Source organism: Scyliorhinus canicula, chromosome 22 (assembly GCF_902713615.1).
Source record: "Scyliorhinus canicula chromosome 22, sScyCan1.1, whole genome shotgun sequence".
Lineage (NCBI taxonomy): Eukaryota > Metazoa > Chordata > Chondrichthyes > Carcharhiniformes > Scyliorhinidae > Scyliorhinus > Scyliorhinus canicula.
In genome coordinates, this window is record NC_052167.1 from 17412582 (window position 1) to 17439623 (window position 27042).

Here is a 27042-nt window from a genome sequence, read left to right on the forward strand (position 1 = left end):
TCACTCACTCTGTCATTCACCCATTCTGTCACTCACTCTGTCTCTCTCACTCACTCTGTCACTCACTCACTCTGTCTCTCACTCACTCACTCTGTCACTCACTCACTCACTCTGTCACTCACTCACTGTCACTCACTCTGTCACTCACTTGCTCTGTCACTCACTCACTTGCTCTGTCACTCACTTGCTCTGTCACTCACTCACTTGCTCTGTCACTCACTCACTCTGTCATTCACTCACTCTGTCACTCACTCACTCACTGTCACTCACTCTGTCTCTCACTTTGTCACTCACTCTGTCACTCACTCTCACTCACTCTGTCACTCACTTGCTCTGTCATTCACTCACTTGCTCTGTCACTCACTCACTCGCTCTGTCACTCACTCACTCACTCTGTCATTCACCCATTCTGTCACTCACTCTGTCTCTCTCACTCACTCTGTCACTCACTCACTCTGTCTCTCACTCACTCGCTCTGTCACTCACTCACTTGCTCTGTCACTCACTCACTTGCTCTGTCACTCACTCACTCACTGTCACTCACTCACTCACTCTGTCACTCACTCACTCTGCCACTCACTCACTGTCATTCACTCTGCCAATCACTCACTCACTCTGTCACTCACTAACTCTGTCATTCACTCACTTGCTCTGTCACTCACTCACTCTGTCTCTCACTCACTCACTCTGCCACTCACTCACTCTGTCACTCACTAACTCTGTCATTCACTAACTCTGTCATTCACTCACTCACTCTGTCATTCACTCACTCACTGTGTGACTCACTCTGCCACTCACTCACTCACTGTGTGACTCACTCTGTCACTCACTCACTCTGTCATTCTCTCACTCACTCTGTCACTCACTCACTCACTGTGTGACTCACTCTGTCATTCACTCACTCACTGTGTGACTCACTCTGTCATTCACTCACTCACTCACTGTGTGACTCACTCTGTCACTCACTCACTCACTGTGTGACTCACTCTGCCACTCACTCACTCACTGTGTGACTCACTCTGTCACTCATTCACTCAGTGTCACTCACTGTCTCACTCACTCACTCGCTCTGTCACTCACTCACTCTGCCACTCACTCACTCGCTCTGTCACTCACTCACTCACTCTGTCACTCACTCACTGTCACTCACTCACTCTGTCACTCACTCTATCGCTCACTCACTGTGTCACTCACTGTGTCACTCACTAACTCACTCATTCACTCTGTCACTCACTCACTGTGTCACTCACTTTGTCACTCACTGTGTCACTCACTCTGTCACCCACTCACTCACTCTTTCACTGTCACTCACTCACTCATTGTGTCGCTCACTCTGTCTCTCCCACTCACACTCACACTCTCACTCACTCATTCACTCTGTCACTCACTCATTCTGTCACCCACCCACTCACTCTTTCACTCTGTCACTCTCACTCATTGTGTCGCTCACTCTGTCTCTCTCACTCACACTCACACTCACTCTGTCACTCACTCACTCACTCTGGTTAACTGTTTCTTGTTTGTTAATTGAACTTTGTTAAAATCTGCTGGTGACGGGTTGCTCTCAACACAGAGGGAGCGGGACGGACATACCTTTAGTTCCCAGTAACCCGTGTGGTCGATTTGTAGATGCGGGTACGGTGGGGTGCCAGGCAGCATTTTAACACCCCCTGCAACTGGGTCGTTGGTCTCTGCGAATTAAACCTGAGTTTTCACATCACTGGAAGATATTCCAGGCTATCTTGCTCCAGACAGAAGTGCGGAGATAGGAAAGCCAAACAGAAAATGCCTGAAATATTCAGCAGCGTCGGTGGAGAAACAGGGTTCCCGTCTGAGAGCTGTCTCCCTCTCCAGGGAAACCATTCAGAGGTCATTCACCCATTCAACAAACCCACACTTTTCCAAACTATCCCCTAATTCCCACAGCGTCTAATAATGTAATGATCCCTATTTCTAATATACTCAATGACTGACTCCCAGCCACAGAATTTCAAAGACCTCTCTGTGACCCCTAACCTCAGTCCCTTTATTCTGAGATTGTGTCCAGTTCTAGTCCCAGTGTCTAATTCTACACCCCCCAGCTAATTGGGGGGGGGGGGGGGGGGACTTATCAGCATCTTACCCCCAGTATCTACCTCATCAGGCCCCCTGAATAAGTTCATATGTGTCACTGAGATCACCTCTCATTCTTTGCCATGTCAGGGGACATGGATCTATAATCTGCGGACGATCGACTGCATGTCCTGTTTTTGTTAATTGCAGGTGTGTCTGACCTCTGCAAATCTCTGCTCATGTTTCACTTAATGAGGGTCCACACTGGGACTGATTCACTCAATAATCTCCGGCTTCTCGATTTAGCCCGAACCCTGCATTCGCTGCAATGAATATGTATCCTTGAATTGATACAGGTTGTCCAGCCGAATGGCAGGTGTGTCTAAATCTTGGTGAAGCAGTGCTGAGGAACTGACAGCCTGGTTTAATGTATATTATTGTTGTAATGATGGTATCGAATGCATCTTGCAGCTCTTTCGGCGTCTTCAAGGCCACTTCGCCGCCTAACCAAGCTGCAGCATTTTACAGCGACATTTCCCTGCTTCTTGTGCTGCAGAATCCCTTCTATGAAATTTCTGAATCCTGTATGAACGCTGTTCGGGTCAATACCGCCACCTAATGGCAACTTGGCGAATACAAGCCGTCAGCTCCAGAGCTGCACCAAAAATGGACAAGTGCTGATTGAACAGTTTAGGCCTATACTATCTAGAATGTAGAAGAATGAGGGGGAGGTCACATTGAGATATACAAGATGATCAAAGGTGTGGATAAAGTAGACGTAGAGGGGATGCTTCTTCTTGTGGGGCGTTCTAGAACAAGAGGTCGTAGCCTGAGGATAAGAGGTAGCACATTTAAAACTGAATTGAGGAGACATTACTTCTCCCAAAGGGTTTTGAATCTGTGGAATTCGCTACCCCAGAGTTCCGTGGATGCTGGGACAGAGTAAATTTAAGGTTGAGTTAGACAGATTTTTAATTGGTAATGGGTTGAAGGGTTATGGAGTACGGGTAGGACGGCGGAGTTAAGGCCAAGATGAATTCAGCCATGATGGGATGGCGGAGCAGACTCTTTGGTCAATACCCACACAAACAAATCCGCTCATTCATTTCTCTTTGGAAATGCTTTGTGTCGAACGGTTTGCTCATGGGTTTACACAAGGAGAATGGGCCGAATGGCCTCCTTCTGCACTGTAGGGGTTCTATGATCTATGAATTGTTCAGGTGAATGTTGAAGATTCACTGGTACTATTGGAAGAGCAGAGTTCTCCAGCTATCATTTTCAATCCTTTCTTCCTTATTCAAGGCCGATTTAGTCGTCACGTAGCATATACATGGGAATATCACCAGCAGCACATTCCCCTACAAGTCAGGCACCATCTTGACTTGGAAATATATTGCCGTTCCTTCAAAATTGCTGGGTCAAAGTCCTGGAACTCCCTCGCTAACAGTACAGTGGGTGTGCTATGATGAAATACAAGATTGGTATATATATTGTGTTTTATATCTGTTGCAGTAATGTTTTAGAAGCCTGAGGTCAGGTATATATTATATATATATATCTGTTGCAGTAATATTTTTACATAATCTAGGTTAAGATATCCAGATGCTGTGGCTGCAAATGGTGCAATTAAGATGTCATAAAAGTGAGATCACCATTCATTCCAACCTTGCACGTATTTACAAAGAGAGGCCTGATGGAATTTTGTTGATTGCTGGAGACTCCCTCAAGAGTAGATAATTTGAGACATTATGTTTAGACTTAGGCATGCAGGTGAGGGGATCGGAGTGGGATAACGATGATGTAATTAATGGGAAGAGCCAGGTTTGTAACAGGCAGTTTAGCTTTTGGAGTTTCGAGGGTGGCACGGTGGTTAGCACTGCTGCCTCACAGGCATCCAGGTTCGATTCCAGCCCTGGTTCACTGTCCATGTGAAGTTTTCACATTCACCCCATGTCTGCATGGCTCTCACCCCCACAACCAAAAGATGTGTAGGGTAGTTGGATTGGCCACGCTAAATTGTCCCTTAATTGGCAACATTAAAAAAATGTTCAAGCTGTTGGGGTTTGGCAGGAGCTCCAAGCTGAGAAGCAGCTTCTGCCAAAGACTGTCAGGTAAAGCAGCAGTCTGACACACACAGGATATGTAGTACTGTTTCCTGAAAGGATCTCTCTCTCCGTTCAAGCAGTCCTTACCTGAAAACAGCAAGTATCCCCATGTTTGATAACTGTATTTGCAAGTGGCCTTTGACCTGTAATGGGTTTTGCTTGATTGGAAAAAGAGAAGGTATCAGAAGTTGAAGTGGTTCCTTTTATTGTTAAGAATTGTTTAACTGTTAATTGGAAGCTACTTTCTGTGATGTTAATGTCGTTTAATTCTGTGTTAATAATTAAATTTGTTTTAACATAATATATCTCTGTCAGCGGAATCACTCCTGAAATGGAGTGTCCCTTCCTCACAGCTGTACAAATTAATAAAGAGTGATTGGGGTTATTTTCCTTTATGCTAATAAATGTTGGATGGGAAGAAGCAGGAAGAGATGACTGGGATGTGGTGGGATAGGCAATAAGGTGCATGTAGGCCCTCCCAGAGAGGGTTGGGCCGAGGCTCCTCGCCCTAATAGAAAATTGAAGATGCACAAAAGCAAAATAGGGCACCAAATATAAGTGAGTCAAAATTTGAATTCTTTTAAAATTTTAACAGATGTTTTTCCTGTGCAAATGCACTAATTATTGAGGAATCTAGCTTCCGTGCGATGTCACCGCTGATTTTAAGCATGGTGAGGCCATTCAAACACTCCTGTCCATGGTTGAACGGCAATAGTTCTTTGCCCGCTTCACCGGAAGCCACCAACGCAGGAAAATTGACCGCAAATACGCAAAGCAATTGTGATATTAGGAAACATCCCAGAGAGAGCAAATCGGAGTGTTTCTTGAAGCAATTCCTTTGGCTGGCAATCCAAAGAGTTTTCATTCTGAGGACTTTATGGTCAAAAACTATCCATTATAAAGAGTTACTGTGAACCAATAGTCTGAAAGCCTCAACCGCGTGCTAGCTCTGCCGCTTAACATACAAACGCACTTACACCCTCCTTCACACACCAGGATCTGTGCAGATTCTGCCTGATATGCGATATGGAACAGCAAAGGTTACTTTCTTTGCCTGTATTATTTCCTTACACATATACGAACAAAGGTGCAAAACGTATCAAATGTCAAAAAATTAACAAGGGTCTAAATTTGAGGCCCCCTTTGAGCTGCGACCCAGGCCCAATGGCCCTCCTGGCTCCCCTCCTCTGATTGGCCCTGGCAACATGGCCTCATTCTGCCCTGAAATGTCTCTCAGAGTTGTGAGGAACACTCGCTGGGCAGCATGGGAGCACCATGGTTAGCACTGCTGCCTCACAGCAATTTTATCTAACCTAACCTTCACATCCCTGGACGTCAAAGGGCCAATTTAGCATCGCCAATCCATTTGGGTCACTGTCTGTGTGTGTGGAGTTTGCACGTTCTCCCCGTGTATGCGTGGGTTTCCTCCGGGTGCTCCGGTTTCCTCCCCAGGTCCAAAGATGAACGGGCAGATGGATTGCCGATGCTAAATTGGCCCTTAGTGTCCAGGCATGTGAAGGTTAGGTTATGGGGTTGCAGGGATTGGGGGGGATATGTATCAGGCAGGCTTGATGGGCCAAATGTATGCTTCTGTGCTCAGTCATTAGTCATTTAGAAATACAAGTAAATATAGCCGGGAAATGGCAATATTAATGAACACATTCTATCTTTACAGAAGAAAAGAAAACTAAATGCATTTACATAATGCTTCTCATGGCCTCAGGACATCCCAAAGCATTTTGTACCCAATGAATTCCTTTCAAAGGGTGGACGCTGTTGCAATGTTGGGAAACTGCAGCAGCCAATTTGCTCAGCAAGGTCCCACAAATAGCCATCAGATCAAATCCTGATTAAAACTCTAGTGGTGTCCAAGCTCTTCATTCCGGAGATCATTTTTGTGAACCACTTCTGGATCTTCTCCAACGCCAGCACATCCTTCCTTTTTTTTAAATAAATTTAGATTACCCAATTATTTTTTCCAATTAAGGGGCAATTTAGTGTGGCCAATCCACCTTCTCTGCACATTTTTGGGTTGTGGGGGTGAAACCCACGCAGACACGGGGAGAATGTGCAAACTCCACACGGACAGTGACCCAGAGCCGGGATCGAACCTGGGACCTCAGCGCCGTGAGGCGGTTGTGCTAACCACTAGGCCACCATGCTGCCCTAGCACATCCTTCCTAAGATCCGGGAATATTTGGATTGTGCCAAACTTTTCAAATTCAACATTTGGAGCACTCATGATATGTTGGAAACTAGGAAACAAATGAATGGACTTAATCTTCAAATGTAGTTCTCTATAGTCTCCAGTCTCCGTAACAACGGTAACTCAAGGCCATGACACATTATCACGGAGAGATGGGTCAGGTTTGTGCTTTAGACTGAAGACTTCTTTATTCCACCAACTCTCAGTATTGTCATTCAACCGATTCATTTATAATGAAAAGAAAGTCAAACGTGATCACGCAAACCAAAAGGTAACAGAATTCCTGAAACACTGTGGTTACCTCGAAAAGAAATCCCAACACTCCTGGTACACTTTACAGTGCTACACCACACTTTCCAGTGCTACACCACACCGCAGTTGATGTAGAGCTGGACAATTGTTGGGCACAGGAAGTAGCAACGATAATTTAGTTGCTGCAGCCTACGGTGGCTGAGATGTTTCACGTCAATTTAATTAACAATCTTTTTTATTTTTTTTGAGGGTTTTTTTTTTTGTGGAGATCATAGTTAGGAGTGCAGCACTTCTGCATTCAGGATCAACATCCAAGCACTTCTGTACTGTAAATTCTATGAAATATCTATGAAATTTCTAAGCCAGTTCAGTTCAAAGTGTTCCCCCCTCCCTCCACAACCGAATATTAAACAAGCGTAACTTTTCCATTCACAAACTAACCGACCACCTTGGCGCTCAATGAGTTACATTCGCAAGTTGGTGCCAATTGCTATCACATTTGAAGTAGCATTGTCTTGTCATTCTGCACCCATTCAGAGACGAGATTAATATGACACAAAAGGAGATGTTCTTCCCATTAACCAGGGCTGAATTTGAAATGAAATGAAATGAAAATCGCTTATTGTCACGAGTAGGCTTCAATGAAGTTACTGTGAAAAGCCCCTAGTCGCCACATTCCGGCGCCTGTCCGGGGAGGCTGGTACGGGAATCGAACCGTGCTGCTGGCCTGCTTGGTCTGCTTTAAAAGCCAGTGATTTAGCCTTGTGAGCTAAACCAGCCCCTTTTGAAATGGGAGTGCGAACTCCATCACATCACCAAAATGACCATTATAATCCACTGTTGCCTTTCCATTTATTCATCACAAATTGACACTGCTGGTGTCGGTAACGATGGCTCACTTTAGGATGCTTGGCTTGATCTAAGGTGGGTCTAAACTGATGTGGGGAGCCATCTAGCGCCATTTGCCTGCCGATTTATGTCGAAAAGGGGCTGCAAAGTTACTTAAAAGGGCCCGTTAGCGGCGGGAGCTGCCGATAACATGGCCTACCCACGCATGGCCGTCACCGGAAGTCCATTCATAATTCTTTCATGGAATGACTTCCTGTCACTTGCATTCTGGGAGTCTCTCTCTCTCTCTCTGTCGCCACTAACCACTGTCGTCACTTCTTGCCTTTTAAAACCTTCTCAGAAGCTAATCCTTCATCCATCCTTCAACTCCCCCTGTCAAACACAAGGTGTTGCAGCTGAGGTTTTTGACAGCCTCAATGGGCAAATTATCTTTATTTCAATCTTTTATAACTGGCGAATCAAGGATTACTAACAAACAGCATCCCCTTACAAAAAAACTTCGACTTCCCACAGAATTAAGAGCAGCTGAGCGGTAAGAATTCCGTAACAAGATCTTCTGCACGCAGCCCAATCGCAATGAAAGCTGATTTGAAGAGTAGACCTGTATCGCCAACTTCCTCTTGCTGTTGCCTGCTAGGTAGTTGAAGTAATAGACACTATTCCACAAAAACCCGACACATTTATGGTTCACCTGCTTCCTAAAAGGCAGCACGTTTAACATGGGCAAAAATGAAACGAAAATCAGCTGAAATTATTCATGGAAGGCACAGGATTGGACAGATTGGCTGTTCAATCGAGGACACGAAAGATTTAAATTATTCCCCCTCAATTACCTTGGTTAAAAAAAAATACAGGGCCACCAAAATAATTATTTTCAGAACCACACTCGTGATCTACTCGACTTGCAACTCTCTGAGCGACATCGATAATTTAGCTCCCACTGCGGTTCAGGATGTCTTAGTCCATCCATTCAATCATTGGTCAGTGAAATTAGCCTTCCTCTTTTCGACAAACGCACTCATGCCTTCTTTGCGATCAGTCTGAAACAAAGGGTTGACACGGCCCAATTAGAAATTCTTGCCGGACGAGAACGCAACTTGTTTCAATAAGATGTCGCTACTTACAGTGGAAAAAGTGGAGTGAAACAGACGCTTCTCCAGTCGGTTACCCTCTGCCAATGTCAATTCAAAAGCTGGAACGAAGAGCAGAATTGTTAAGCAGCCACAGTGAATCAAAGCCATTAAAACCCTGGCTTGCACGAGGGGCCTCAAATTCTTGCAAGTCTGATTTTTAATTTGCCAGCGAGAAATAAATAAATGGACCTGGACCCTGGTGACACACATAAAACATTTACAATAAATCGCAATGTTGAATAAGAACAAGATGATTCATTAAGAGATAAACGCTAGAACTTACAACCTTCAGAGAATTAACGTAAACCTGATTTTATATTAAAACTGTTGAACTCCATCGTTTTATTTCGGGATTTTTCTTATGGTCACATTCCTTATTTTAGTCTTATTTATGCATCTCAGCTGCCAACTCAAAATGAATGGGTTACAGCACTGAACTGTGTTATACAACCTCCGAGGCCCGCGGTTTAAGCTCTATTTCAATTTTACAGAGATTCTACGCACTAGGAAATTGCAGATCTCCTTGCCCCAGGGTAAAACCAAGAAGAGCGAGCAGAGCAAATCTACCGCCGACATCCTGTTTCACTGCGTGGGCTATCCAGTTGCATCCATTAAGCTTAAAGTGGACACCAGTTCAGACACACGGGGCGAGGGACTGACGTACAGCTCACTGCTGAGGCACTGGAATGTAGTTTTTGTTTTCATTCATTCATCAGAAGTGGGCGTTGTTGACTGGGCCATCATTTAAGAGTGAAACACATACATTGCTGTGGGTCTGGAGTCACATGTAGGCCAGACCAGGTAAGGACGGCAGATTTCCTTCCCTCAGGGACATTTAGTGAACCAGATGGGTTTTTAAACGACAATCGACAATGGTTTCACGGTCATCTTTAGACTTTTAATTCCAGATTTTATTTAAATTATTGAATTCAAATTTCACCATCTGCCATAGAGGGATTCGAACCTGGGACCCCAGGGCATAGCGCTGTGTCAGATAGTTAAAAATTAGCATTTTGAAATAATCAGAAAGGGGAGCCAAAGGGTGGTCTCACTAGGTAAACATTCAACATAACTGATTTGACAATTCCGAAACAAGACACACAATCATTTTCCATAATAAATAAGTTTGACCCCCCTAATTATACATTAGGATAAATCTACGTATTAACGTATCTACGTATTGGGGCCTCACGGTAGCATGGTGGTTAGCATCAATGCTTCACAGCTCCAGGGTCCCAGGTTCAATTCCCGGCTGGGTCACTGTCTGTGTGGAGTCTGCACGTCCTCCCTGTGTGTGCGTGGGTTTCCTCCGGGTGCTCCGGTTTCCTCCCACAGTCCAAAGATGTGCGGGTTAGGTGGATTGGCCATGCTAAATTGCCCGTAGTGTAAGGTTAATGGGGGGATTGTTGGGTTACGGGTATACGGGTTACGTGGGTTTAAGTAGGGTGATCATTGCTCGGCACAACATCGAGGGCCGAAGGGCCTGTTCTGTGCTGTACTGTTCTAAATTCTAAATAAATCCTCCAAATCATACAGTAACACTGATGTGGAGATGCCGGCGTTGGACTGGGGTGAGCACAGTAAGAAGTCTTACAACACCAGGTTAAAGTCCAACAGGTTTGTTTCAAACACGAGCTTTCGGAGCACTGCTCCTTCCTCAGGTGAATGGCGAGGTATGTTCCAGAAACATTTATATAGACAAAGTCAGAGATGCTGGACAATGCTTGGAATGCGAGCATTTGCAGGTAATCAAATCATTACAACTGTTCTGGCTTGAGACAATTCACACCTCTTTAACCTGTGATTATCCCTCTCCCTGGATCTGTAATGATTTGATTACCTGCAAATGCTCGCATTCCAAGCATTGTCCAGCATCTCTGACTTTGTCTATATAAATGTTTCTGGAACATACCTCGCCATTCACCCGAGGAAGGAGCTGCGCTCCGAAAGCTGGTGTTTGAAACAAACCTGTTGGACTTTAACCTGGTGTTGTAAGACTTCTTACTGTACATTAACACTGTAATTCATTGCAGGAAGTAAAGCATTTTACATTATGAAGTAACCAACATCTGGCAAGACTAATTTCGGGCCACAACTTTAAAACATAGTAGGAGCAATGCTGAGGTTAAAGGATTAATCTGCTTACCGCCATTGACTGCCTCCTTTGCCATTGCGGTGATGAGTTTTGAGTTGCCTGCTATTTTCTCTCCACATTTGATAGCCTCTTCCACCACTCGAGCGGCTGGATATATTTTACTTACGAGTCCTTTTGAAATTTAAAACAAAACCCACCAGGCTCCGTTATTATTACACAGGAAAGGCTTCTTGAACTTTTAAGTTATGTGAACTGGAACGTACATTATCAATTCAAAAGTTGTGTATTGTGAATCTCAAAATTATTATAGTCCACCCTGTATTATTTTGTCTTGCCCCCGAGGGGCAGCAGGGTAGCATGGTGGTTAGCATAAATGCTTCACAACTCCAGGGTCCCAGGTTCGATTCCCGGCTGGGTCACTGTCTGTGTGGAGTCTGCACGTCCTCCCCCTGTGTGCGTGGGTTTCCTCCGGGTGCTCCGGTTTCCTCCCACAGTCCAAAGATGTGCGGGTTAGGTGGATTGGCCATGCTAAATTGCCCGTAGTGTCCTAATAAAAGTAAGGTTAAGGGGGGGGTTGTTGGGTTACGGGTATAGGGTGGATATGTGGGTTTGAGTAGGGTGATCATGGCTCGGCACAACATTGAGGGCCGAAGGGCCTGTTCTGTGCTGTACTGTTCTATGTTCTAAATCACATGTCCCAGCAGCCTGCATTAACTTTACTCCTTTTGTCGGAGCACTGTGTGCGATTTCAAAGCCAAAACCAAGAGTGCTTTGGAAAATACAATCCCATAGCTCTACAATTTAAATATTGGTCTCCCGTTTTAATACAGGAGGAGGAGGAGGAAAATCCTTTTCCTCTCAAAGGCTTGTTAGCTTGTGGGATTCACTTCCGCAGAGTAGTGGTAGCTCGGGTATTGAGTGTGTTCAAGGCTGGGTTAGATTTTCATCCACAAGCGAGTCATGGGTTATGGTGGGGAAGGAAGCACACAGCAAAAATGGATGGAGACATAAACTCTCCAGGATTGGCCGGGAGTCTCCAGGGATTGAAGATCAGTCTTGAGGACACTGCTCTGTGCGACCCTGGAGAAAAATCAGCAGGGTATCAAAAACGATTGGCCTCTGCTGCCATTTTCTTTGAATGTTTCTCTTTACCAGATCTAAAAATATTGAAAATGGGAAAGATAGGGGCCGGGATTCTCCGAGTCTCCGTGCTGCAATCGTGCTCGGGGCGTGGCCGAGAATGGGCCAATCGCGCGCGGTTGACGCGGCACCAATCGGGGGCCATTGAAAGAGGACCCCATGGCGATCCTCCGTCGGCAGCTGGCTGAGTTCTCGCCGGTGTGGTTCACTCATGGTTCCACCCGACGAGTACTCGGAGTGGCGGGTGTGGGTACAGTCCGCGGCCGCCCTGGCGGGGTCGGGGGGATCCGTCACGGGGGTGAGAGGGGTCTCCAGGACGACCAGGCCCGCAATCGGGGGCCAGCGATCGGCAGGCACGTGCGATCTGGGAGGGGGGGGGCGGCTATATTTACAGGGCCGGCCCGCTGTGCGGGTCCGCCATGTTGCACAGGGCCGCCGCACGCATGCGCGGACCCGCAGCCGGAAGTGCAGAGCCCCGTATCGGCAGGCGGAGCTGCGAGGACTACTCCGGGCCCTGCTAGCCCCCTTCGAAACAGAGAATCAGTCTGGACTTTCGCCAGGAAAGTCCAGAGTGATTCACGCCCGTTTTCTCGCGGGCGTGGAGACATACCCCCATTATCAGAGAATCCCTCACAGGACATTAGGCTGACAGTCAAGCATCAACCAGTTGGGTAATGGGTGGTTTTGCTTTCCAATTGGTGTTGGAAGGCCGTGCGTCATAAGGGTGGGGGTACATTGGCCGACTAATGGCTGGAGCCTCCGGGCCAAGTCATGACATGAATCATCCAGGAATACATTTAAATCAATCGTAACTGGCAATCCGAGACCACAAGCATTTCAGCCATGATCTCGTCGAATAGCAGAACAGGCTCAAAGGGCCAAATAGCCTACTCCTGTTCCTAAGTCCTATGAATATTCAGACAGCAGGAAAGAAAATGTGGATCTTTGATAGCTTTCGCAGGGCCCATGTCTCAATGTACGTTCAAAACCTTAAAACAGAACTGCGGTGATACCCTGAAGCAGAAATATTCTTGGAATCTGGAACGAGATCAATTCTGGTAGTCCCGATTGGAAACCCTATCGACCCGTTAGCCGCTGGTCAGGTAAAACTTGTACTTATTGAGAAGGCTTTTCTCACTTCCCTGCAACATCCCAAAGTACTTCACAAGCTGGGGTTCCCCTCTTGATGAGATCTCACTGCTGCTGGCAAACCTGGAGCCAATTGACACACAGCAAGCTCCCTCACACAGCCACTGAGTGAGCAGACATCAGATTCCACTGGTGTTAGCTGAGGAATGAACTCTGGCCAGGACATGGTGGGATCTTTTACACTCTCACGGGCAGGCAGGCTCACTAATAAACATCTCCCTCAGTACTGAACCTGGATCGTGTGCGCGTGGGGTGGGGCCGATTAAAGTGCGCTGCCAGCTGAGTCAAGCTGATGTTGGCGGAAGGGAGAACAGAAGAGGTAACCCGAGATCACGGAACGGCAACAATCCCAAGTCGAAACACCGTACCTGCTGCCTTGGCTTCCTGAGCTGAAATCCGGTCTCCAGTGAGGACCATTTCCATTGCCAGTGACTTCCCTACTGCTCTCGTCAACCTCTGAGTTCCACCAGCACCTGCAGCAAAGACACCGTGCTTTACCATCACCGTCTCGTCAACATCTTAATTGCCATATTTACATAGCGCCTTGAAACATCATCAACAGACCCCCTCGTCACTTCACATGAGCACCAGAAATGAAAATTCGTCACCCCCGAAACACTAAGGAGATATTAGGGGCGGACGACCAACACCTTGGTCAAAGAATATCTGCGGGGAGGAGTGGGAGAGAGCCGCGGAGGTTTCAGGAGTGAACTCCAGAGCTCTGGGCCTTTGCAACTGGAAGCACCAACGGCAATTTTAATTGTGGTGTGATCAGGGGGCCAGAATTGGAGGATTCCTGATATCTCGGCGCGCGGGGGGATTAAAAAAAAAATTGTTCAGGAGCTGTGGGTAACGCTGTTGGATTTATTGCCCGTCCCTACTTGCCCTTTAACTTCATGGTTCACTGGGCCATTTCAGAGGGCATTTAAGAATCAACCACATTGCTGTGGATCTGGAGTCACATGTCGGCCAGACCGGGTGGAAGGATGGCAGATTTCCTTCCCTAGAGACCATTAGACAACCAGCTGGGTTTTTACGACAATGGGTTCATGGTCCTCATTCCTACTAAAACTGAATTCAAATTTCACTGTCTGCTGTGGTGGGATTCGAACCCATGTCTCCAGAGCATTGGGAACAGTGGGATATGGTACTCGCAGGGGTAAGGGGTTTGAGCTCAGACGGGCAGCATGGTCGGTGCAGGCCTGGAGGGTCGAAGGGCCTGTTCCTGTGCTGCAAATTCCTTTTTTCTTTGTACACTGGGTCTTAGTGTTACTAGCCCAGTGACAATACCACATTCTCTCCTACACAGCAGCGGAGGAAGCTGTGAGCTGACCGTGATTAAAAAACAGCGAGTATTTTAAAATTGTGACCTTCCAGAACTGGAGGCCAATGTAAGTTCAGCTACTGAACTAAACAGATTCTCCCCGAGTATGACCAATATCAGACACTAACAAATATAACTACGTCGTACTTTCCTGATCACCCTTTCCAATTAGCAATATCTTCTGGAATTGTGAGTATTATTGCTTTCAAACTGCTGAATGGTGGGGGAGTTAAGCCTCATGATGGTATTAAATAGCAGTTAAGATCACAATTGGCAAAGTTTTTTTTGGGGGGGGGGGTGTCTTAATTGTGGTTGACTGAGCTTCATAACACGGTGCAAGTTCAGAATGTGCTACGCATTAAAACGTCAAGACCAGAGGGGGCAAGAATGGAAATTATTTCCTGGGTTACCGGTGGCACAGTGGTTAGCACTGCTGCTTCACAGTGCCAGGGACCCAGGTTCAATTCCGGCCTTGGGGTGACTGTGTGGAGCTTGCATGTTGTCCCCCTGTCTGAGTGGGTTTCCACCGGGTGCGCCGGTTACCTCCCACAGTCCAAATACCTGTAGGCTGGGTGGGGATACGGGGATAGGGTGGGGGAGTGGACCTCTTCCAGAGAATCGGTGCAGACTTGATGGGCCGAATGGCCTCCTTCTACGCTGTAGGGATTCGATGGGTCGATCATACTCGGAGACGGTGAACTAAGTGCGAAAGTGTTTAGTTTAATTACTAATCAGGACTTTGTGTGCAATTTTTTTTGAAAGTCAGAAGAGACAGGTACCAAGAAGCTGCACCAACAGGGGGAGCTGTGCTACCAGGAAGCTCAGCATGTATACTGCTGCCGATCTTGCCAGTGCCAATCTCTTTGGACTGTGGTTCCTCCCCTGGGAGAACAAATTGCAGCATTGTGTTCCTGGCAAGAAGAAACTCAAGAGCAAGGAATCTGCACCCTTAAAAATGTCTCTTTAAAAGCTGTTGGTGTGTGAGTGAGAATGGTGTGTGTGTGGTCACGATTACCAATGGAAGCTAAGGATACTCTTTCACTGAAAACACTTAATCCAGTCACATTTCCCACAAACCAGCAAGTTACATTTTATCATACATTATTCGATGAGGGAACAGATATTTCTGGTGGTTTAGCTCAGTGGGCTCGACAGCTGGTTTGTGATGTAGAACAAGGCCAGCAACGTGGGTTCAATTCCCGTACCAGCTTACCCCAACAGGCGCCGGAATGTGGCGACTTGGGGCTTTTCACAGTAACTTCATACTTGCGACAGTTAAAGGTTATTATTATTATTTACGCAGCGAGTTGTGCGATTCGGGACGCATTGCCTGAAAGGGTGGTGGAGGCAGATTCAACACTAACTTCAAAAAGGGAGTCTGACCAATAGCTGGAAAGAATTACAAGGGGGAGGGGAGCGAGACAAATCGGATATGATTTGGATTATCGACTGCGAATGACAGAGCAGAAAGGATAACCTCCTTAATACTCAATGTCAGATGGTCTCTCAGGTTTCAGAGCACAATTAAATCTGCCCAGCAGGCGATGGAATAGTCATGGGAAATATCAGACTGCAACACGGAAATATCGATTTTCAAAAGTGATACACATGGTCAAAACACGTAATCCTCCATATGCCATGCAACAGATATTGTAGTTTTCGTATATTTTTAAATAGACGTTCAAAGGGGCAGCAGGGGAGCATGGTGGTTAGCATAAATGCTTCACAGCTCCAGGGTCCCAGGTTCGATTCCCGGCTGGGTCACTGTCTGTGTGGAGTCTGCACGTCCTCCCCCTGTGTGCGTGGGTTTCCTCCGGGTGCTCCGGTTTCCTCCCACAGTCCAAAGATGTGCGGGTTAGGTGGATTGGCCATGCTAAATTGCCCGTAGTGTCCTAATAAAAGTAACGTTAAGGGGGGGGGGGGGTTGTTGGGTTACTGGTATAGGGTGGATACGTGGGTTTGAGTAGGGTGATCATGGCTCGGCACAACATTGAGGGCCGAAGGGCCTGTTCTGTGCTGTACTGTTCTATGTTTATGACAGAAGTGCTTATCCAAAATGACTTTTGCTGGGCACACCTGTACCAGTGGGTGAACAGTCCACGCACCCATTATAGAGCATGCGGCTGGTGCCAAGTTTGTGGTGAGCCAACCACTCCGCATTTGACCCTGAAGGGACAAGCTTTAAAACTGACAGGTGGTAAGAAACACGATTTCACAGGGCAGTCGCCCAGGGTACAATACTGCAGCCCAACAATAAAACATTACCAATTACCTACTAATAACGTAGTGCAGAGCATTTACCCGGAATGGTTCCCAACAGGATCTCTGGCTGCCCAAACTGCGCCTTTTCGCCCGCAAATATGATGTCACACATCATGGCCAACTCGCAACCTCCTCCGAGCTACAGGACAAAACAATGATCCAATCATGCGCTAGGTTCTCTACACATCTGCAGTATTTAAGTGCACATTTTTCATTTGGCACCATCAATTTTCAGAGCAAGCCATTAGTTCACTTGGACACTTAGCTACTGTATAACCAAATGTCAACATGAGTTACAAACCCTTCACATCTACGTTTGGCAGCGCACAACAATATCATTCTTTTATTCCCCAATCTGCCGTGGTAAACGTGCCGATTATAAATCTTCCCACTTTGTCGGAGGGGCACCAAGACTATGTGGTGCCGCAGCAAAAGATCTGCATCAAGTCGGAAAAGACCCGGAAATTAACCCACGCGACACTAGTGGAAATAAGGCTCATCTGAACTCCCACCTTTTGCTATTAGTAGCAGATGAATTTAATCACTGAAGATAGTGCGGGGAGGCAGTTCATTAGAAAGCTAATGTCCAACGACTGAATTTCAGGGCTAGAGGATTGAGATAGAACAGACAGAACACACAGTGAGTAGAGTGGAGTGAGTTCAATGAGGGGAAGAGATGCTGAATTTAACTATCTTACTACTACGAGAAAGGAGATTGACCACTTACATCTATCCGATACATTTATCACAGGTTGGACCCCCAGATGGAATGTCCATGCATTCCATTCCATTTCCCTGGTAGCGGTTTTCAACACTGCCCTAGAACTGGGAATTCTGTAGCCACGGAATAGTGTCCATTCCATAACTTGCTATGCAATCCGAGAGGATTGAACAGACAGCTTCAACTCCCCCGTTCTGGTCAGTACAGTATCAGCACTGACTGTTATACTGACTGATGATCGCGCAGCAGGTGGGGGAGGAAGGTCCATGTACAGATGGTGCAAGCCGGTCTTCATCGAACAGGTTTTCTTCTCCCGATATCTCCCCTCTTCCGAAGGCGTTGACTTTCGCGTGGATACCGTTTCCCAGGCACTCTTCACTCTTGGGTATCCCGTCTAAATGCTCATTATTAATGTGTAAAGTCGAGGGAATAAGTGTTGGCAGGACAATCAACCTTGGGTACGGGCAGGAAGGGGAAGGGCATCTCTCCTTGCCCAGAAGCCAAAAGCAGAGTGCGAAAACTTTTTTTAAAAATAAATTTTGACGACCAGATCTTTTTTTCCCCAATTAAGGGGCAATTTAGCAATTAAGGGCAACCAAGGGGGCAAGGGCAAGCAAGGGCAATTAAGGGGCAACCAGGGGCAGGTTTAGCTCACTGAGCTAAATCACTGGCTTTTAAAGCAGACCAAGCAGGCCAGCAGCACGGTTCAATTCCTGTACCAGCCTCCCCGAACAGGCGCCGGAATGTGGCAACTAGGGGCTTTTCACAGTAATTTCATTGAAGCCTACTCGTGACAATAAGCGATTTTCATTTCATTTCATTTAGCATGGACAATCCACCTAAGCTGCACATCTTTGGGTTGTGGGGGTGAAACCCACGCAGACACGGGGAGAATGTGCAAACTCCACCACAGACAGTGACCTGGGGCCGGGATCGAACCTGGGACCTCAGCACCATGAGGCAGCAGTGCTAACCACGGCTTCACCATGCCGCCCCTCTGAGTGCGAAAACCTTGGGCTGATGTTGCCCAGCCTTGGGTCAAGACCAAACATAGGTGCCTCTCCTGAAGTCTCGGTAAACTCAAGTAAATTGAACATTGGACCATCCTGGCTAGGTGGCTTAATTATAAACTGCCCTCATCATCATGGACAGAATTCTCTGGAATAAATACAACAGCAGGCTCAGATATAGTCTTGCACAGTTACATAAAAACACAGATGCAAGACGACTATATATCTGTGCCGCAGCCTGCTCCCCTCAGCCAGTGGGCCTACTCGTCTGAAAAATGACCCAACCCACACAGGTGAAACCCATTGCCTCAGAAGTATTTTATCTTTAATCCCAGTCAGGAATGGGATCCAGAATTGTGGCTCCCCGTGAGAAATCCGGTAAGTTAGTTAACATCACACTGCGTTCCTTTCCTGCCCATCACCTGGTACCCGAGCAGGCTGTGAGGTGGGCACATATTCAACAAGCTCAGAAGAGCCAACATTCAACCCTCAGGACTACCTACAGCGTAGCCGTTCACAGCAGCAATCACAGGCTTTTTAGTGGTGGCCACACGGTTCCAATGGGAAAGGAAGTTGCCAGCATAACATTCCTGGAAGGTTTTCATCTCCATCTCCTTGATATCAGCGCCAGCTTGTAAAACAAAAAGTCACGATCAAGCAGGAGGTTAGTGACAAATGCAAAATGCATTAACTTGCTTTCACGCACCTTTTCTCACGGTAAAACACCAAGACGCTACACGGGACATAAATCAGCCAAAACTCATCACCGAAACTGGAAAAAACGGCCAGTTTTTATCCAGCCTCTTAATGAGAGAAATGGGAGGGAAACCATTTAGAGAGGGAATTACAGAACTTCTTTTTCTAAATTTAGAGTGCCCAATTCATTTTTACCCAATTAATGGGGCAATTTAGCGTGGCCAATCCACCTAGCCTGCACATCTTTGGGTTGTGGGGGCGAAATCCACGCAGACACGGGGAGAATGTGCAAAATCCACACGGACAGTGACCCAGGGCCGGGATCGAACCTGGGACCTGGGTGCCGTGAGGCAGCAATGCTAACCACTGCGCCACCGTGCTGCCCCAATCCACCTAACCTGCACATCTTTGGGTTGTGGGGGCGAAACCCACGCAGACACGGGGAGAATGTGCAAAATCCACACGGACAGTGACCCAGGGCCGGGATCGAACCTGGGACCTTGGTGCCGTGAGGCAGCAATGCTAACCACTGCGCCACCGTGCTGCCCAGGGAATTACAGAACTTGAGACCAAGAGGACTGAAGGCCTTAGGCTGGGTGAAGGAAATGGGAAGGGTGGAAAAAGTTTTTGGAGGGCTGCAGGGATGAAGGAGATTACCAGAAATAGGGAGGGAGGCGGCCCTGGAAGGACTTGAACATGAGGGTGAAAATATTTTTATCATCGAGGCAGTGCTGGGCTCGGAGCCAACGCGGATCGACCAGCAGAGGGGTGGTGGGCGAGCTACACTGGTTCAAGTCAGAATATCGACACAAGAGGCTGGATTCTTCCGCCCCGCCGGCCTCAAGAATATCATGGGCGAGACGCGGACAACAGAGACGTCCATTGACCTTGGGTGGGATTCTCTGGTCGCCGGGCATACGCGGGCGCAGAATCCCGTCCAAGGGTTCTGGACAAGTTAAAATACTCATGCTTTGCAATGACATATCCTTTTTTACTTTTACACAGGGCAATGTATTGAACAATCAAATGCAAAATTACATTTGTCTCCTCAATAATCCATTTTTGAGGTACGGTATACCAGTCACTTGAGACACCACATGTGATACGTTGACCACATGTCATGGCTTAGGAGGAATGAGGAACTTTGGACCCAGGATTCGCAAAGCTCTCCACCACTAGCAATAGTGTCATGTCTGAATGCATTCTAGACTCATCGATGGAGATCGAGCACTTTCAATCGCTAAAGGGGCCTGTTTAGCAGAGTGGGCTAAACAGCTGGCTTGTAATGTGGAACAATGCCAGCAGCGCAGGTTCAATTCCCGTACCAGCCTCCCCGAACAGGCGCCGGAATGTGGCGACTAGGGGCTTTTCACAGTAACTTCATTGAAGCCTACTTGTGACAATAAGTGATTATTATTATTAAGTGGGCCGGCAGGGTGGCACAGTGGTTAGCACCGCTGCCTCACTGCGCCAGGGACCCGGCCTCGGGCGGCTGTCTGTGTGGATTTTACGCTTTCTCCCCATGCCTGTGTGGGTTTCCTCCGGGTGCTCCGGTTTCCTCCCGCAGTCCAAAGATATGCAGGGGGATTGGCCTTGCTAAATTTCCCCTTGGGTGTCCAAAAGGTTCAGCGGGGTTGTGGGGACAGGGCGGGGGCCGAGGTAGGGTGCTCTTTCAGAGGGCCGGTGCAGATTCGATGGGCCGAACGGGCACCTTATCTACTGTAAGATTTCTACGATTCTATTCTATAATTTAAATCATTGTTATTGGGCAGCTACCAGGATGGTAAATGATCTGGGTGGATTAGCTATAAATTCCTGCATTGCAAAACATTCCTCAATGTTAGAAAACACAATTCATTAATGAACATCTTCCTAGATATCTGCCTGCAAATGCCTTTTCGCTTCCTGTGAGGACAATGGCTCCAACTGCAGGGTCATCTTCAAACCTATCCAGAGCCAGGCTGAGCTCTTTCATCAATAGGTCACAGAGTGCGTTCAACGCTTTTGTCCGATTTAGCTGGATAAACCCCACATTCTTCTGCTCGCCCTTCTTCTCCACTAATATATGTTGATACTGGCCACCTTGAAAAGGAAATGATAAAAGCAGCTTGTTAATAATCACTTACGTAACATAAAGCAAAAGACGAAATCGATCTGAAGCTTTGCGGCCATCTTTAAACAGTTGTTGCAATTCATTGCTGGCCCATGGCGCCAGGGTCCCAGGTTCAGTACCAGCCTCGGGGGGGCTGTCCAGGTGGAGTTTGCACTTTCTCGCAGCGTCTGCGTGGGTTTCCTCCGGGTGCTCTACTTTGTTGGGTTACGGGTATACGGGTTACGTGGGTTTAAGTGGGGTGATCATTGTTCGGCACAACATCGAGGGCCGAAGGGCCTGTTCTGTGCTGCACTGATCTATGTTCTATAAATGTGGTTTGGCCATGATAAAATTGCCCCTTAGCGTCCAAAGATGTGCCGGTTAGGTGGCGTTATGGGGATAGGGCGGGGGGAGTGCTCCTAGGTAGGCTGCTCTTTCAGAGGATCAGTGCACTCGATGGGCCAAATGGCCTCCCTCTGCACTGTAGGAATTCTAAGGTTCTATCTATTCATTGCCATGAGGAAATCATGTGGCTAAATTGATCGGTGGTGAGGGGACCATGTTATGCATGTCTGAGCTATCAGCAGGAATGGGCTCCAGGGGCCGAATGGCCTGTTCCTGTGTTCCCAAAAGCTGCCAGGCCTGAAGCCTGACCTCTGCCGCATTCGCTTTTAAAAAAGAACCTTCAATCACAGGATGTGGGCATCACTGACAATTCCAGCATTTACTGTCCAACCCTCGTCCTGGATGTGGCGAGTCTTCATCTTGGATACAGCGGAGGCGGCACAGTGGTTAGCACTGGTGCTTCACAGCTCCAGGGTCCCAGGTTCGATACCCGGCTTGGGTCACTGTCTGTGCGGAGTCTGCACGTTCTCCCCGTGTGTGCGTGGGTTTCCTCCGGGTGCTCCGGTTTCCTCCCACAAGTCCCAAAAGACGTGCTTGTTAGGTGAATTGGACATTCTGAATTCTCCCTGTGTACCCGAACAGGCTCGGAATGTGGCGACTGGGGGATTTTCACAGTAACTTTGTTGCAGTGTTAATGTAAGCCTACTACCGACAATAAATATTATTACTATTAAGAATTAAAGATGTTGGTGTGACTCTGCAATCACACAACAGGACAGACTGAACAAGAACACCTCTTTTCCTTCCCGAATGGACATTAGTGAATCAGAACAGTTTCTACAACAATCAGTAGTTTAAAGGTCACCCCATTCTGATATTCCAATTCAATTTAATTAAATTACATTCCCCAGCTGTCATGGGGAGATTTGAATTCACGTTTATGGGGTCATTATTCCAGGCTGGATTACAAGCCCAGTGACGTATCCACAGCTCACCCAAGCCAAGGCAGCAGTGATGTTTTGCAATGAGGGGGAAAAAAAAACATTGGGGTTCCCACTCCAGATCACTAAACAGTGCGAGTTCAAGGGGAAATGTGCAATAATAGGCACGGCTGAATGGACTGTAATGTCCCCCCCGCCCATTGTCACTGCCTCAGCTTAAACATGAACAGGGGCGGCACGTGGCACAGTGGTTAGCATTGTTGCCTATGGCGCTGAGGACCCAGGTTCGAATCCCGGCCCTGGGTCACTGTCCGTGTGGAGTTTACACAATCTCCCAGTGTCTGCATGGGTTTCACCCCCACAACCCAAAGACGTGCAGGTAGGTGGATTGGCCACGCTAAATCGCCCCTTAATTGGAACAAAAAACAATTGGGTAAAAAAAACATGAAGAACAGCTGCTCGGAAAAGATACACCTGTGGAACCTAGCCCAGATATGCACAAGACCTGGGGGAAAGGGAACATAACTGGCATGAATGCTATAGATGGCAAGTGCTGGCTCAGATCTTGGTGTAAATGTTGCAAAATGCCACACAAAGATCGGTTTCGAAAGCACAATTTTACAATGAGATATTTTGGAGAAATTGGGGAAAGATTATTAAATAGTCAGTCTAAAATAAACTTTAGAATGCACGGAAACACAAATTATGGGGACTACGCATTGGTTCATTTTTAAATGTCCAATGTCCATTTTTCTCCGACGTCAATAATTAACCACGTATCAAACTGATCGACCCTTTCGACCTGCTTCAAAATGGTTCAGCACTGTGGGTGTACGTACACCACATGGACTGCAGCAGTTCAAGAAGGCAGCTCACCACCACCTTCCCAAGGGCTATAAGGAATGGGCAACAAATGCTGGCCTAGCCAGCGACAGCCAGGTCCTGAATCCAAAGAATCCTTACAGTGCAGAAGGAGACCATTTGGCCCATCGGGTCTGCACTGACCCGCCAAAAGAGCACCTTACCTAGGCTCACTCCCCCATCCCTCCGTAATCCCACCAAATCTACACATCCTTGGACACTAAGGGCAATTTAGCATGGCCAATCCACCTAACCTGCACATTTTTGGACCGTGGGAGGAAACTGGAGCACCCGGAGGAAATCCACGCAGACACGAGGAGAACGTGCAAACTCCACACAGTCACCCAAGGTCAGATTCACATCCGGGTACCTGGTGCTGTGAGGCAGCAGTGCTAACCACTTTATCACTGAGGCACCCTGTGAAAGAATTGTTTTAAAATATGTTTTGAGGTGATTATTAGTATTTTCTTAATTCACAACTGAATGTAGTGAAAATAACCTTAAGGACCTCATGTGTCCACAGGCTCAACACATTGATTCAATCCTGAGTTTACAGCTGGCAATGCACTGGGGAAAAGCCCTGTTAGTTGGTCACTGTAAACATGTTTCAACGTATCAGGCTACTTCCAATACAGCAAAGAGTCAATAAAGTTAGACCTCAACTCCCTTTGTCATCAAACAAATGGGGCAGAATTCCAGCTTTAAAATGAAGCAAGAATTCTAAGTTTTTTTCGTTTTACACATATTGAAAACAAGATCTGACAGAATTTTTTTTTATTACATGCCCATCGTGCAGGGACAGTGATGGGGGCGATAACAGCTGGCCTCCAAGATGAGCAGTTGAAACGCCACAGCACACAAGGCTACACGCCAAGCGCTGGAAAATTGCAATTGGTGATGGCCAGCACAGACATGATGGGCTGAAGGGCCTTATTCCTGCTCTGTTAAACTCCTATGATTATTACACGTTTTTTTTCCAGTTGTAACAAACTGACACCCTTCACCCAGCCAGAATCAATAATGGGAGCTGTCAGCCCACAATGCTGTGCGATCCAAATATGACCCTGCTGCCAGATAGTTCGGGATTTGGAGGCTCGGTGGGCTAGACAGCTGGTTTGTGATGCAGAGCGATGCCAGCAGCACGGGTTCAATTTCCATACCGGCTGAGGGTATTCATGAAAGCCCCGCCTTCTCAACCTCACCCGAGGTGTGGTGACCCTCTGGTTAAATCACCACCAGTCAGCTCTCCCCCCTCAGAGGGGAAAGCAGCCTATGGCCATCTGGGACTATGGCGACTTTACCTTAATTCAGGGTTTGGGAGGGCAGGGTTGTATCCACGTTGGCTACACTGAGCTGCCTCCTCGGTGTACAAGTGACACGAGCTCTCTTTCAATGGGTCACACAATTGGGAAACACAATGGGATTGGTCTGATCATTTCTTTTTCTTTTAAATGAGCACCCAATTATTTTTTTCCAAATTAAGGGGTAATTTAGTGTGGCTATTCCCCCTACCCTGCACATCTTTGGGTCTTTGGGTTGTGGAGGTGAAACCCACACAGATACAGACAGAATGTGCAAACTCCAAATAGACAGTGACCCTGAGCCGGGATCGAATCCGGGTCCTCAACGCCATAGGCAGCAGTGCTAACCACTGTGGTGCATCCCAGGTCTGATCATTTGGTTACACACAACTAGGAGCACGTGGTAGTCAGACAGTAACTTCCACGCCTGATGGAAAGTCACATTTTAAACTCACAGATTCAGCATAAAATTGCTCAGGACGTACAAACTAAAAATGTCACAATCTCAGCACCCATTGCACCCCCTCCCCCCTCTCTCCCTCCTTAACATTAAAATCAGCCAGCAGTCAAACAGGGTGACATGCCCATCCAAAGACTGAATGATCTTCCTCGTCCCAGGTCCCACTTTATCTGTGCAGGGGTTGGAGAAATCACACTCCAGTGGTAACCAGCCCAATGTTAACTCCCTTCCAGTCACTGGTTTGGAATGGGTTAAAATTTAAAATCTCACTCAATGGTCTGGCACTGATTGCAAACTGCAGCGTCACGTTTATTCCTGTAAAGGTTTGCAAAAGGCCAACTTAATGTTCGATTAGTTTTTTTAAAATAAGGGGGTGGGGAAAGAGTTCACAGAAAACGTTTGCAGTGGAATTTTGCCATTGCAGTATATTAGCCAGGAATAGTTGAGTTGCAGGCAGGACCGGGGGGGGGGGGGGGGGGGGGATTTGCTGGCTTTTGGAAGGTCACTCGCTCCTTTGGAGCAGTTTGCATTCACCACGTCCTGTGCAATAATGCACGGGAGGCCCTGAGCTCGGGTTTCCAAAGCCTGTGTGTGTGTGTCTACACCACCCTCCCCCTGGGGGTGACTGAAGGGGGGGGGGGGTTGCACAGCTTACCTGCGCTGTACGCTCTGGCTGCATTGAGGATGCAGGGCCAGGTCCTGAAGGCGCAGAGAGAGGAGGAGGAAGAGGCAGCCACTCTGCACAGAAAGGACATCTTTGCTGCTACCTTGTCCTGGGCTCTGCCTCGGCCTTGCAAGCTGAGAGCATCGCGAGAGCCCGTTAGCACCGCCTTCCCCGGGAAGAGCTGTCAATCATCCAAATTTCACACCCCCCCCCAATTTAATGATTGACATTTCTGGCAGGTTAATGAATGAATGGATTCAATTGAGCGCTAGTTACCCTACCCCAGTGCAACAAACAAAATAATGTATCCAAATCCTCTGTAACAATAAATTGCAACAGGTAGTTTCTGGCTTCAAAGCAACTTCTTGAGCAGATCGAAATGTTACAACCGGTCTCTGGTTTAGCACACTGGGCTAAATCGCTGGTTTTTAAAGCAGACCAAGGCAGGCCAGCAGCACGGTTCAATTCTCGTACCAGCCTCCCCGAACAGGCGCTGGAATGTGGTGACTAGGGGCTTTTCACAGTAACTTCATTGAAGCTTACTGGTGACAATAAGCGATTTTCATTTCATTTCACCCCGCATATTTCCAGCAGTGTCTAATTTTATTTTATATTTCCATCAGTTTCTGCAGTTTTGCTGGACTGGGTTGGGGCATGTTCCGAGGGCTGCCTCCTTCACCCAGGGGCGGCACGGTGGCCCCAGAAGTGGCACGGTGGTCAGCACTGGAAATGAAATGAAAATCGCTTATGGTCACAAGTATGCTTCAAATGAAGTTACTGTGAAAAGCCCATAGTCGCCTCATTCCGGCGCCTGTTCGGGGAGGCTGGTACGGGAATTGAACCGTGCTGCTGACCTGCCTCGGTCTGCTTTCAAAGCCAGCGATTTAGCCCTGTGCTAAACCAGCCCAGTTGAATTCTGACCTCGGGTGACTGTGTGGAGTTTGCACGTTCTCCTCCGTGTCTGGGTGGGTTTCCTCCGGGTACTCCACTTTCCTCCCACAGTCCAAAAGGTTAGGTGGATTGGCCATGCTAAAATTGTGTCCAAAAGGTTGGGCTGGGTTACGGGGATAGGGTGGAGGGAGTGTGCCTGGGTAGGATGGCTCTTTCAGAGGGTCGGTGCAGACTCGATGGGCCGAATGGCCTCCTCTGCACTGGAGTGATTCTATGATGTGGTCTCACTCTTAGTTCCCCATTTCTAATTTTTGGGGTGGAGGTAATGAAGCTTCTGATATCAAGTGAAAAATGTTCACTGTTAAAATAAAGCTTGTTCCTCTGTTTTCCATTTTCAAAATGCACCTGAGGATTCGGGGACTAACGTGCTTTCCACTTGACCAGGAACAGCCTATGTGAACTCTGTACAGGAGGAGACCATTCGGCCCATCGG

The 27042-nt window shown here is 47.4% G+C and overlaps 1 protein-coding gene across 1 annotated transcript; it reads right to left on the reverse strand.

Moving 5' to 3' along the window:
• Window positions 1–7864: 7864 nt before the first annotated feature.
• Window positions 7865–25818, reverse strand: echs1 (enoyl CoA hydratase, short chain, 1, mitochondrial). The gene is made up of 8 exons (XM_038782916.1): window positions 25650–25818; window positions 20879–21076; window positions 18802–18929; window positions 16607–16706; window positions 13350–13454; window positions 10744–10863; window positions 8589–8656; window positions 7865–8504 (listed from the first exon to the last, which is right to left on the reverse strand). Exons 1-8 carry the CDS (start codon window positions 25747–25749, stop codon window positions 8439–8441), a joined length of 885 nt encoding a protein of 294 aa, XP_038638844.1. The 5' UTR covers window positions 25750–25818; the 3' UTR covers window positions 7865–8438.
• Between the last annotated feature and the right edge of the window lie 1224 nt (window positions 25819–27042).